This window comes from Anomalospiza imberbis, chromosome 16 (genome assembly GCF_031753505.1).
Source record: "Anomalospiza imberbis isolate Cuckoo-Finch-1a 21T00152 chromosome 16, ASM3175350v1, whole genome shotgun sequence".
Taxonomy (NCBI): domain Eukaryota; kingdom Metazoa; phylum Chordata; class Aves; order Passeriformes; family Viduidae; genus Anomalospiza; species Anomalospiza imberbis.
The window spans coordinates 16,807,499-16,821,499 of record NC_089696.1 but is presented as its reverse complement, the minus strand read 5'-3'; the positions used below and the strand labels follow the sequence as shown (position 1 = coordinate 16,821,499).

Genomic DNA, 14,001 nt, shown 5'->3' with positions numbered 1-14,001 from the left:
TGGCAGCCAGTGATAGCACAGATCCTCACATGGTAACAACAGACTGACCTATTACATCTCATGTATCACCATGGACCATACTGATAACCACTGATCTAATAATTCTATCTCTTTAAAAAATAGTTTCTAACACTACTTTCCCAAACCCTTAAGGGTTCTCCATTTCATTTGCTTTCATATAGAATTAGTTTAATTCTAACAACATACTTGAGTTTGAAAACCTTTCAAGGAAGAAAATAACAAATCTGCTGAATATATGTGGCATTACAGATTAAGAGTTATTTCAAAATCTCCATCAAGTAGTTTTCATTAAATAACCAGAAACAGGATTCCTTCTATTTATACATGAAGTAAGTACTAATACTGTTCTCTTCCCCACTTGTCTGCAAAGAGTAGAAATAAACTTTAAGTAAACTGGAATCAACGCAAAAAGCCCACTATATAGGAACACATTGTTCTTTTCCTCCCCGCCACCCAAAAGGACTCATACCTTTTCCCTTTGCAATTCAGCATTTTGACAGTAGCACTATCACTACAATTGTTAATGTATTTATATGCATCAAACACATACCACATTTCCCTAAAGCAACTACAACCACAACTGCATCTCCACTAGCTGTTTCCCCACCACAAAATCTGCAACAGTATTTTCCTGAGACCATTCTATCAACACTGACAGCAGCAAAAAATACTTTCAGAGACTGAGCTTCTAAACCTTCCAATATCCTTCACTTCTGTACTAAGTGACAGGATGTTGAACACTGAGAACATCTTTGCTACTGCTGAAATTCTACTAACAAGATCTATTACAAAGAAATTCAGTATGAACAGGATCCTGACCTCTTAGCTGTCTGATAACACTGAGTCTGCTGACTGTTATGGAATCTCAAGCTGCATTAAGACATGATCACAAAACCTCTTCCATTTAATGACGTATAAAGCTAATTTTTTTGGAAGCAGACCTTGGTAACAGAAAGTATTTTTTACATAAAGCAACATGACCTTTAAACTTCAACTGGTACATTTGTTTTGATTATAAATAATGCTAATGAGACTATAAGCTAGAAGATTGGCACAACCCAAGATTCTGCTAAAGGCAGTTTAAGTGAGACTGGTCTGGCCTGACCTGTTTTGTAAACGGTTTTGACCTTGTCATGTAAGCCGAAAGTTCTGAAAGTGAAATTTATTTTGTATTGCTTAAATTTTAAACATTGACAACCTAGAGTTTTAAAGTGAAAAAACTAAAAGCTAAGCACACGATTCTTTTCAGGGCACACTGGTGTTTCAGAGGGGTGACAAAGATGCACCAACTGCATGTGACACACACATCTCATATCTGAAAAAGAGCATCAGAAAGGATAAAGGGATGATTAACAGATATTACACACAGCTTTTCCACTGGCCTCCTCCCCCCTCATATCCCACAATTAAAATGTTAACCTTCTCTATGTTCCCCAATACCTAGTTGTGACAGTCTCCAGTTCAAAGGTTACCGTGCAACACACCCAGAGCTCCAGCATTTTCCAAACGAAAAAAGCAACTGATCAGGTCAGATACTTAGATGGGCCTGAATATATGTCCTCAAACTATGCCTCATAGTACCTAAAATGTGTCTGCAGGCAAAAGCAGTGTAGTTGAGGTACAAGAAACTGAAGATACAAACCCACTGATTCAGAGTAACAAAATCCAACTAAATGCTTCACGTTTCAGTGCAGAGCACCAATAAAGTTGCACCAATTTATAGTGCAACAATAGTTGCATCAATAAATACCAATCCCATACAGGAGCTGTTTGCAGGAAGTCTAATGATTATTGTGTGATCCCTATCAATATTTAACACCAGTTTTCCTTTCATAAATTCTGTTGCTGCACCAGAGTGAAGTACCCTCAATGAAGAAAACCCAGAGCAATAATAGATAGTGTGCTTTCATAAACTGCAGTAAACATCAGTTCTCAGACCTTATATGCTCATGTCTATTTACGCTCTGGATGTCTCTCTAAAAATGGATTGTTAGACTTCCTGCTAAGTGACCAACAGCATCCTCTTTCTATTAACCAACTGTACATGTATCTGTATAGAGAGAAACAATATACTGACTAATGAAACTTCATTGTGTGCCAGTTTCTCTTTATATGCACTTTGAATATGCTTAGAAGTTTGTCAGATAATCTCAAGAATTTAACAGTACATCTATCTGCCAACATTATTATTGCCTTTAATTAATTAAAATACTAGCCTAAAGAGAAAAAAATGTTCATTAGAAAAGGTCACTAGATGCTATCAGTCTGTTTTTTTACTGTAACATAAAATCAAGCATGTAATGAACAGGACAAAACTCACAGTAAGTCAAGTCTTAGAAGTACTTTGCATCACACAGCTTGTTAACTGTTCACCCACTTAACAGATTAACTTTGACACCAAAATACATACAGCCATATTAAAACATCACAGTAATTGGGAGGTATTTAAAGACATGTACTCTGCTCACACTTTCAGCTTGACAGAAGTTCAACATGACTTCTAAGAGCAAACACTTCTCTCTCTCTCTCAAAAAAAAAAACAAAAAAAGAAAAACAACAACCCAAAAAAACCACCAAAAAAACCCCTAAAAAAACAAAAAAAAACCACACCCCAAAAAACCAGGACACGCTTTTCTGTAGAGTTCTTTGAAGACAACAGTAAGTAATTTTCTTCAAACTGCAGCAAACAAACCCCACTCTATGTATTAGTTATTTGTAGATATTTAAAAAGCATTAACATCAAACATTAATCTTGTGATCTCATGTAGCAGTGGTTTGCATTTATGTTGCACAGAGCTGCATCAGCACTCTTTCAAACCTCATCATCAAATGGCAGGCAAAAGATTACTGTAGAGAACTTAAAATTTAGCATATAAGCCAACAAACTGCCCCTTTAACACCACATTTCTTGAAGAAACTGACTTTCGCAGTCAGCAAAACAGTCTGAAGCCAAACAATTTGTCAAAATCTACACTTTGATCAAGGTTCACAAATGGTTACCAACTATTACATTTAAATGAACATATTCAAATCTTATAGTTCAATTATAAAAACTATTTTAACACAAATTCATTTTGCAAGAGAATCAGAAGCCGTATTATCTATCTACGGTGAAGTTTTTTGATCTCAGAAGTTGCCATGTGAAAAAACTATTGCTTAAAGACCATTTTTATGAATTAACCATGCAAATTTCAAAAGCAGTTAGCTGCATAAAAGGAGTGAATGTTTGTTGTTCTTGTCCAGACAGACTGCTTTGCTAACTGATTAAAGAAGTCTAGGCTCTAGCCCACCAAAACAACTATGCTCACCTTCATGCCCAGTGTCATTTGAAATCTCTCTAATGCTGAAAAGTAAGCACTCACTGAGGTACTGCATAAAACTGTTTCTCTCAAAAATCTCTTAACAAAACATATTGATAGAAATAACCATAATTTAAAAGACAGTAAAACAGCTTTAAAAATCACGTCCTGATAATACATTTCAAGATTAAAGACTGTACAAAATAATGGAAGGAGAAAGCTTGAAAGCTTCAAGCTTTCCCCTATTTTACCTAAAATGGCTCGTACCTCTGCAGTAGCAGCAAACAGAAGAACTGTTTATCTACTGTAATTTCTTGCTTTGTGCAGTAAATCCATAACACAATTCATCCGTAAGTGAGTAATGACAATATCAGCTTCATATTATATTAGCAAAAATATAGCCAGGAGGCTCAATGCTTTGGAAGCACAGAGAACACCTCTACATTTTGATTGTTTTGACCTTTAGGGAATAAAGGTACTTTATCCACAGCCTGTTTTCGCTGCTAGAGAAATTAATTTTTCACATACCAAGTAATGCTGATCCAAAATTTTAGTTTATGCAAATGCCCTTCTCTAAATCTGAGTACTTTATATAGAGTGGTATTTCTTGCCACTGACTTCCAAGATTCTAATTCCAAAATCAGGTAGGGATTAAAACTAATGAAAGGATTTATAAGAACCTGCATATCAGCCAGTTACCCTCTAACCTCCTCTACTGCTAAGCAAAGCATTAAGTTCCAATCATCTTCAGAGACAGACTATTTAAGGCCTCCTTCCACTAGTATTTCAAAACAAATCAGAAACAGGAAACCACTAAAATCTCCAAGAACCTAAAGTCAGCCTATGGCCCAAACAGCCATAATGTAAACAAACCACTGAGAATTTATTTAACATAAACAGATCTAGGCTAGCTCACAAGAAAACAAAAGCCATCTGTGATCACAATAACCTAGATCCCAAGATACACCACCAGCTACCTCACAAGGCACACTGATAATCAGGTGCTGCACAGCATAGATGGGTGCTCAGGCTAGCAAACACAAAAGGGCTTCCTATGCCAGGTTCTGTGCTAGCAGCTACAGGAGACAAAGAGAACAGCTTGGGGTGAAGAACAGAGAAGCAGACACACCAAGGTGGCAGAATATAGATGGAGTGTATCTACAAAGGATTCATAGCAGAGTCAAGAGCTGTAAATTCCTACAGGATTACTGAAGAACCAAAGACTGAATTTAGTATTTTTGCAGAAGAATGTGCTAAGTGAGTTAATCCTTTCAATTTTTCACCATAAAGAATTACAAAATATTTGCAAGTAAAGTATTTACAGCTTGTCTTTTAAAGCAGAAATCAATTCTCAGGTTCAATATTTACTCACACAGCAAACCACTTATTTCCTACAGCAATTTTGAGTAGAATTCATATGGTGTGAAAAATAAGGTTCTAGACCAAATAGCTAGCTTTGTACATTTTGTTTCCAGTCCTTTCAGGTGCTTTAGACTGCTAAGTTTCCACAAGCTTACCTGCAAGTAAGATGTCAGAAAGGGAAGTGGGAAAGGAGGAAAATCTTCTTCTTCTCCCTTTTCCCTTCTCTATTATATATACATAATCTAACCTGGCCACATGAAAAGAAAGTTTTTTTCCATTTGAAATACTGGAAACAATAATTCCTTGGCATCATACATATTCTTTGGAAAGCTCCAAAATGAGGAACTTGGAAAAGGGTTTTATCTTTCAAACATAGTGTTTTCTAAATTAAGATCACTTGCATATTTTCTGAATGCCATAAATGTGCTAGTTCTACACCAATCCATACAGCTTTTCTCGACAAATATATATATATATAAAAACACAGGTTTACTGTTAAAAAACAGGTATTACTAAAATATTTCACATACTCACAGACCAAGTTTATTTTTATTACTTTGCCATTTGACTACATTTTTCAGTCTAACAAAGTGATTGTGCCCCTGATTTCATGCCTTCTGTAAAAAAATTCCTGCAAGTACCTCAATAGTCAGCATCCCTTTCCAAGATTTTCTGGCAATGCTGCCTTCTAACTGATCTGCTTTAGGAAAGTGCAATGAGCCTGAGCCTGCAGAGTATCTTACAACATCCAGCTACAGTAGTCTACCTGTAGAGTTCCAAGAGCTAAATTAAACTTTAGTTCTGGCACTGTAATAGATCAATAACCTAAAGAAAAATTTGTTAAAAAAAAAGTAAAGCCTACCCACACGGTAGAATCATTGTTTAGTAGAACATCCCTATTATACTCAGGTCATTCTGTGGATCACGTCCTTTCCACTAGGTCTAAGAACTTTTAATGTTAGAAAGATGAATGCATATAAAACTGCTCCTCTTAAAACTTCTGATTTTTCCACCTTTGAGCACCTTTTCAACATCCATGTCTTCTACTATATTCTATTCCTGCAGCCTGCTTTGGTAAGGGATTTGATGCCTAGAACATTTACTGAAAACTTATCCCAATTAAAAGCCCATACATGAATGATAAAGACTAGTCATGGCTTTATGATGAAAACCAAGGAGAAGAGAACATTAAATAGACAGGCTTGAAGGGTTTTCCCTACATATGTATCTGGAAGTTTTACACCTACAAATAACTACAAACAGAACTCTTAACATAGTGTAATCTAATTCTTAACATAGATGCAAAACATACTCTGTGTAAGCTCTGTGAGCCCAGTTCTTTGAAAAGTGTAGTTCATATTAGTTCCACTGGGGGAAGAAAAAGAATCCAGCAATTTTGTTCAGCCAGATCCATGATACACTATAGGCTTTATCAGGTCAGAAGCATTGGTATAATCTAATAATTGCTAGTGCAGCTTAACAGTCCAGTGAAGATGTTGCTGCAAATGAAGATGTTGATTACCATACTTCCAGACTCCTCATTTTGAGAGGACAGGCACTTCTTGGTTTGAGACCCAATATACTCACAATAAGATCAACAGCAAATAACTAACACCACACTGGAATCTGCAACTAAAGCTGCACTAAAATACTTGCCTTCTTAGAAGTACAACTCCCTCCTTATGTCACGTCTTTAGAAAATAATGGAGCATTTTAGGAATTGTCCGTGCATACAAAAATACAGAAAACTGTACTGGCAGAGAATTGCTAGAACATTCCTTTCAAAGCTGTGCTCTATTCACACCTCCCCTCCCTAATCCCTCTTACGCATCTACAATTCAGTAATCACAGAATTCATTATGTCATTAACTACATCACATAAACATTAACAGTAACTTGCTCAGTCTCAGAAATACTGGATTTCCCATATTTGAAAACATCTGAATTACAAATAGGTTAGCTGAATTGGGCTACCTGTATCTGGTACTGCCTGTCAGTACACTCACCTGACCAGGAAAATATTAAATAGAATGGAAGAGAAGGAATTAAAAAGAATTATTCTGACAAAATATCCTAATTTTTACCTAAATAATCATCAGTTGCGTTCTTAATTTTTCCCCTCTCTGCATGTTTTTCTTATGGGCAAGGACCTAACGTGTATATAGAAAAGGAACAGAAATGCGAGTATTTTTTGAGAAAAAGAACCCAAAAAAGATAATAAAAAAATGGTTTATCTCATAGTCTTTGATGTAGCATTTATGTGCTCTGTAGAGCTATTCACACAGTACTTCTCATCGTCAGTGAATAAATATGATTTTGTGTAACACCCTGATGAAAAAAAACACTGAGCATGAAGAGAGCACACTGAAGCAGCATGTCAAGGATCAACACTACTGTGCTGCTCTCAACAGAAAACCCTCCTTAACCAATTTGAACTGATGAAAAGGTTTTAAGTGCTGCAGAATGAAGCTTGGCAACTTGCAACTGACAGAACACAAGACCCAAAAGCACAGCAGCATGCACACGAGGATAAGGGGCATATCACTGCCAGGTACTTTTGCCAACACGAGTGAAAGCTGGTGATTAGATTATTTTTCTTTTCATGAGGGAATGTCTACGCTAACTGAACTGTATAACTGACAACACAAAAGAAGATTTACCATTACCACGTCTGTATACCAGCTACAACTCCATCTTCTAGATATGTCACTGCACACAAACCGAGTTTACGCTGTCAGACTAATGTAAACAACTGCGTTTGAACCGGCGTCCTACTGTGACCCTCGCGATGTTCCTCAAGCGTTTGTTCCTACTACAGAAGAAAACGATTACAGAGTGACAGATAGCTCTCACAGCGCAACAATACCTGTCCTCCCGTCGGGAGACGGCCGGGCATAGCCACGCCAACGCCCCGTACCGGAACCGAAAACGGAGGTCCGCGAGAGGCCGCGGTGCGGCCCCTTCACCATCGGCCTCACCTCCTCCCGCGAACGGGCCACGTTCGGGGAAGAACGGAGCCCTCCCACGAGACCCGCGGCGACCCAGAAGCGGGGGGGCGGAAGAAGGACCGTGAGCAGCAGAGACAAGAGTGGCCCCACGGGCGGCAGCGCCCGCTCACCCGCCCTGCTCCAGCGGGCGCAGGAGGCGGGGCCGTTTGCGAAAGCCCACCGCGACCCCGCCGCCGCCAGAGCGCTCGGCACGGGCGGCCACCTCTCACGGGCCGGCCCTCACGCCCGGGCCTACTTATTCCCCCAGCATCCCGAGGGCCGCGGCCCCGGGCAGACTCACCAGGGGGCTGCCGGTGCTGGCCATGGCCCGCCTGGCCCGCGAGCCGCTCCCCGTGCCCGGACTCACCAGGGGGCTGCCGGTGCTGGCCATGGCCCGCCCGGACCGGGGCCGCTCCCCACCCGTTCCGCGCCAGGCGCTCGGCCCAACCTGAGCCAATGGGGCGCCCGCGTCCCCCGCCCCTGACGTCACCACAACAATCCCCCCGCCGTAGGCGGGTCTTCCGCGCAGTGCGCTCGCTCATTGGTGGCGGTGACTGTTACTCACACTCGGGCCAGGCCACAGCGTCCCCCGGCAGCCTCAGCGCCCGAGCAGGCCAGAGGATGCGCAGTCGTGCGGTGACGCCCCCAGGAAGTTGCGTTCCGAGGCAGGGAGAGGGCGGGCCGCGGGCAGCCCCGCCCCCGGCCCGCGCGGCTGGGTCCGTGTTACGGCGGCCGCGCGCCGCGGTAGCCGGGGACGGTGGCGTCAGCGGGGCGGCCGGGGGTGCCGCGCCCTGCGCACAGCTCGGAACTCAGGTGTGTCATAAATGCAATTCCAGCGCGGGTGTTCGCTCCTGAGAACCCGCCTCCTCTGCGTAACACCCGCGGTCCCTCGCCAGTTCCGACAGGCTGTTTTCCCTGCGGTCTAGTCGGGCCCGCCGTGCCCGTCAGCGGCTTTCTGTCAGTCCTTGTGCGAGCCCGCCGGCCGCAGACGCCGGGAGGGACGGGCCAGCGGTGGACGACACTACAGCGAGCAAATTGAGTTTGTCAAGGAATTCCTAGAATTGTGAGGGATTACTCAAAAGGATGAGGCAGGAAAAGACCATCTAGTTTACTGAACATCTGAATCTGCTGAAACATGGGGTTAGAACTAGAAGATATTAATCATAGAAATTAGAAGGTATTGAATAGTAATAGGCATATAAAATAATGGATATTGCTTAGGGCCACATCCTTATGTTACGTGAGAATATACCATATCCTGGCCTATGGGAAAGGAAGAGACTACGTGCAGAGCAGCAAGGAGAGACCTGATAAGGAGAAGGAATGTATATGGAAAACAGGACACAGGGTGTAAAGACAACTGAAAAATGGGGCTCCTTATGTTCTGGAAACAGATGGATCCTGGCCCCTGGCTTGGACCGTGGCCAAGGAATCAATGGGCATGTGCAAAGCAGTGGGGTCGAAAAGTCAGCCTGAAGAAGACCATTCTTACTTCATCCCTTTTACGACCCCCGAAGCCTGGGACGACCACCAGAGACAGCTGCGCAGGCGCAGAGGACCGACAAGCTGATTAGCATACAGAGCGGGGAGGGAGGGGAGCCAGGAAATGACCCATGGGGAAACTTAATGCATATGTAACACTCCAGGGATAAAAGAACACGTGTGTAAGCAAGGGGCACGCATGTATTTGGGAAATGTCCCACATGCGTCCGGCCGAATAAACATACCTACTTTAAAACTCACTCTGTCTCTGAGTTTTAGAGTCTGGCTCCGCGTGTCACTGCGAGATACAGATATTTAGCTTCAAGTGGGGGTGGCATGGAGGGCCAGGGTAACCGCCGTGTCCCAGGGTTGATCCACTTTTTCATAAGGATTTTTTTAAAAAGCCACCTAAACCAGCTTTCATGTATGACAGTTTTCTCATCCTTCTGCAGATGAGTAGAACAATTGATCATAATCTTGTAGTAGGTTGGATGCATGGAGCAGTGGATGTGTGTGTGGGGGGGGTTTATTGTAAGCCTACGTTTGCTATTCAGACTATCTATATTTTAGGCCTCTCTCGAGAAACTCTGCCGAGTACCAAAGGCTTTTGTGTGACTTGGGGCAGTAGTGCTGTAACTGTGTTTGTAGCTACTGAATGACACTCTGATGGTTTTCACATATGTGAGTTCAAAGAGATTAGCCTGGAGAAAAGGCAGATTCTTTTCCATGTGATTTGATAAGAATTTTCTCTCCTCTGTTTACAGTTTTGGGTCTAACTAGACAGTATCATCATAATCCACACGGCTGCTTGAGCAGTTGGATTTATATTTATGTCCTTGGATACTTTTATAAGGCTCAAAAAGTATGAGGCTCATCACAAAACTAGTAAAATTTGTGGATCATACACAGCAAGTTTACAGCTATTTCAGACATCATATTGCTAAGAGCTGTGAACACAAAGAAAAGGAAGGAACCAAAAAGTCAGACTTGCAATAATATTACATGACTACTCAATTAAGCTGTGTGTGTCAAGACAGTTGTGTGCAGGCTCACATCCTATTCCAGCAGGGCTTACTTGGGCACATGTGATACTCTGATTCAGCCTCCCTGGGCCGTGGGTCATCTGTACAGAATATATGTGTATTCCAGCATGTATGAGCCAAGGCAAACACAAATCAGGCAACAGCATCACTATAGGCAATTTGCTAGGTTCTGCTGCTTAATATCAGCAAACTGTAACATTTTTATTTTTAGAAAAGCAAATGGTGCCTTTAAAATAGAGGTAATAAAGCACACAATAGCATTTAAAGCCACGAAATATCAATATATCATATGTAATCCTTTGAGACGACAATGCTGTAGAGTTCAATGGCTTCATCTGGCAGACTTTAGGGTACCAAATCTGCTGGAAAACTTGGACAGTAGATATTTTTATCACCTGTTCAGTTGAAAACAAACTGAGAAACTAAAATAATTTAGAAAAGGGGACAACCACAACATCTACAATTTCTTCATCAGTCTTAGGAAAAAGGGAGAGTAAAGGCCTGCTATTGTTCAGGAAAGGGAGTGGATGGTAATGTGTAATGGATTGAGGAATAGAGCACACCTTTTTCTTCCAGTGAACAATCTAGTTTTAACAATGAAGATAATATTATTCTTTTCAACAAGACAATAGCACACAAGAAATTTGAGTTGAAGTCCTTAGCATGTGTGTTAAATTCTGCAGTGACAGAGGAAATGTGCCCTAAAGTATTTTTTGGGGAAGATGAAAGAAAATAAAAAATACCAAATCCAAACAAATAAACAACCCCAAAGAAAAAAAAAACCCAAGCAAAATGTAAATAACTGAAGCAGTCTCTGCAATGTTAGAAGTTATTTCAGAGAAGCCATTCAAGAAACCTGGAGGACTTCAGAATGTTGGAGTCTCAACTTCAAATGTAGGAAAAGTAAGGCTCAAAATAATGCTACACCAAGTGGATAAACAGAGAAACAATATAACTTCTATCTTTGACAAGAAAGTTTACTTGCTGCTGACAGGGTAGGTAGTAATTTGAATTTGCTAAGATTTTTGACACAGTTCAATTTTAAAGGAATACTAAGGAAGCTAGTTGACCTAAATGGTAGCAGCTAATCTTGTTAATGAATTATTAAATTTTTTGATAATGCGTTTGAGTCTAACCATTAGCAGTTCTTTGTTGAAGTGGAATGGCATTTCAAGGGGCATTCCAGACTCAAACTTGGTCTGATTCAATATTTTCATCATTTTTGGTAATGAAATAGAAAGTATGAATACAAGATTTGTGATATTATTCTGGGAAAGATTTTAGTCACTTGGGGAGACAAAAATGAAGAGGAAAAATGTTTTGATATATTTGACATACACTCTAATATGGAAATAGCTAGAGTGCAAAGTAAAGCACTTCAAAAAAGAAAGCAAATGTATTAATATAAACTCTGAAATAATACTTTGCTAGCAGTATATTGAAATAGGATGTGAAAGCTACAGGGCACCAGAATTTACGTAATGAATTAATAGTGAGTTACTGCAAATAAATACTATTTTAGCACGTAATGACGTACAGAATTGGAGAACGGCAGCTAGTACTTATTTCATTCTTCATGTAACAAATGAAGATGCAGTTGAATAAGTATATCCAAGTCTAGGCCTGATGCCTTCAGGAAGATGCGAGGCAGTTGGAGAGAATCGGGGAAAGTGAGCGCTGCCTGTGGGGGCACGAGGGGAACCGGCCGGGACCGGCCAGCAGGGGGCGGCCACGCGCCGAGGGGCATCGTTCTAGGCCGGGGAGGGGGGGACACTGCCCGGGGAAGGGGGGACACTGCCCCGGGAGGGGGGACACTGCCCCGGGGAGCGGGGGACACTGCCCGGAGATGGGGGGACAATGCCCTCGGGGAGGTGGGACACTGCCCGGAGATTGGGGGACACTGCCCGGGGAGGTGGGACACTGCCCCGGGGAGGGGGGGACACTGCCTGGGGAGGTGGGACACTGACCGGAGATGGGGGGACACTGCCCCGGGGAGCGGGGGACACTGCCCGGAGATGGGGGGACAATGCCCTCGGGGAGGTGGGACACTGCCCGGAGATGGGGGGACACTGCCCGGGGAGGTGGGACACTGCCCCGGGGAGGGGGGGACACTGCCCGGGGAGGGGGGGACACTGCCTGGGGAGGTGGGACACTGCCCCGGGGAGGGGGGGACACTGCCCGGGGAGGGGGGGACACTGCCCGGGGAGGTGGGACACTGCCCGGAGATGGGGGGAACACTGCCCGGGGAGGTGGGACACTGCCCGGAGATGGGGGGACACTGCCCGGGGAGGGGGGGACACTGCCCGGGGAGGTGGGACACTGCCCCGGGGAGGGGGGGACACTGCCTGGGGAGGTGGGACACTGCCACATCCACCCAAGGGGGCTATCCAAATATAACCTACCTGAAGTCCGGGCCCAGGGGCCATACAGGAAGCAACACAAAAACAGAACCCTCAGACCTAGGTGGAGGCTAAATAGAACTCCCATGTCCTGGGCAGTTTATGTGAGTAGAAGTCCCAGGTGAGACAGACAAACCAAACTAAAGCAACCCAACAACCCCCAAACACAACACCAAAAATAATACCTACAATTAAACCAAAATCTTTGTCACAGAACATTTCCAGCTCCTTAGTGGCTTACAAGCGCTACTTAAATATATTCCGAAATAGTTTGTTTTTGGCAAAACTCAAGAGAAAAAAAAAGGAGAAAATGCTGTCTACTTTGTTCTGGTTGCAGGTGATACATATAGCATGCACTCAGTAGTCCCAGGATGTGAAAGGCTTCACAGGTTTGACCATAGCCAATATTATTTCTCCTTATTAGACTGTAGTTCTCTATCTTCCACTTGAAGGATATGTATCACTCTTAGAGGCAAAAGTAGCCTTAGAATAGTTCAGAGATTCTGGAAGAAGCTGTGAAAAACCATAGCTTGAACCTAATACCAGTCTCAAAAATCACACACACACACACACACAAACAAACAAACAAAAAAGGACAGGAGAAAAAAAGGAGAGAGGCTATAGTTTGCTTTTTTTGAAAATTTGTAGTATTTCAGAAGCTGAATAAAAATGAGGCTTTGTTTTTCAAAGACATAATTGTAAAGAAGAGGCATTTTGTTTTTAGCTGCAACAACTAATATTTTAAAGTAATTCCACAAAAGCATAAGCAGCTAAAAGTTTTTAAGAGTTTCACTTGTAGAACTGCTGATGCTGGAATATCATTTCAGCCTTTTAACCATCAGCCTGTCATCATCTGCAGACTCAGTTCTTATAATCTTCCGATCTTGCCCTAATGGACACAAGCAGCACGGTCTTTGACTTTTCATTTCTCTCAAGCAATTTCTGACTACATTCAATCTCAGTTTTCTTTTGCTTCTCTATTAATGAAGTTTGGCACTCTCCCTTTCCTAGAAGCCTGACCTGCTTCTCCTTACTCATATCTGAATATAATTGTTCCCACTCTCATTTTGCTAATACAACTGGTACAGAATACCTTATTAAAAAAACAAGATTTTATGAAAATGGTTATATTTCTGTGCAGACATGTTCATAAGAAAGGGCTGCCAAGATCTGATGAATCTAAGATACAATTGATCTAACAATTTCAGAAAGCATCCCTCAGATTCTGAAGATTTGAAATCTGGGACAATACATCAAACTACACTATGGGGTCTAAAAGTTTGGGATCACCAAAATCCTCCAGGTATGTGGCATTGTTTTACTGATTTTCTTATCCTGGGGAAATAACAGCAACTGTTAATGACAGCAACATCATGTTCTTCTCTTGCCATTAGATTGTGGTGGAGTA

General features: G+C 42.2%; 1 protein-coding gene across 14 annotated transcripts in view; it reads right to left on the bottom strand.

Moving 5' to 3' along the window:
• The window catches only part of LOC137483918 (3-phosphoinositide-dependent protein kinase 1), a 78,206-nt gene extending 69,866 nt beyond the window's left edge, over positions 1–8,340 (bottom strand). For 2 of the 14 annotated variants that reach the window (XR_011004676.1, XM_068207398.1), the window contains exon 1: positions 7,971–8,118. Coding sequence is in view for 10 of the 14 variants with exons in the window: in XM_068207398.1 (XP_068063499.1) it covers positions 7,971–8,060 (90 nt within the window). In the remaining 4 variants the exon portion in view is untranslated. Of the gene's footprint in view, positions 1–7,342; positions 7,366–7,548; positions 7,637–7,970; positions 8,152–8,234 lie in introns of those variants that run through there. The other 12 variants (XM_068207393.1, XR_011004675.1, XM_068207399.1 and 9 more) reach the window with 12 other exon arrangements.
• Between the last annotated feature and the right edge of the window lie 5,661 nt (positions 8,341–14,001).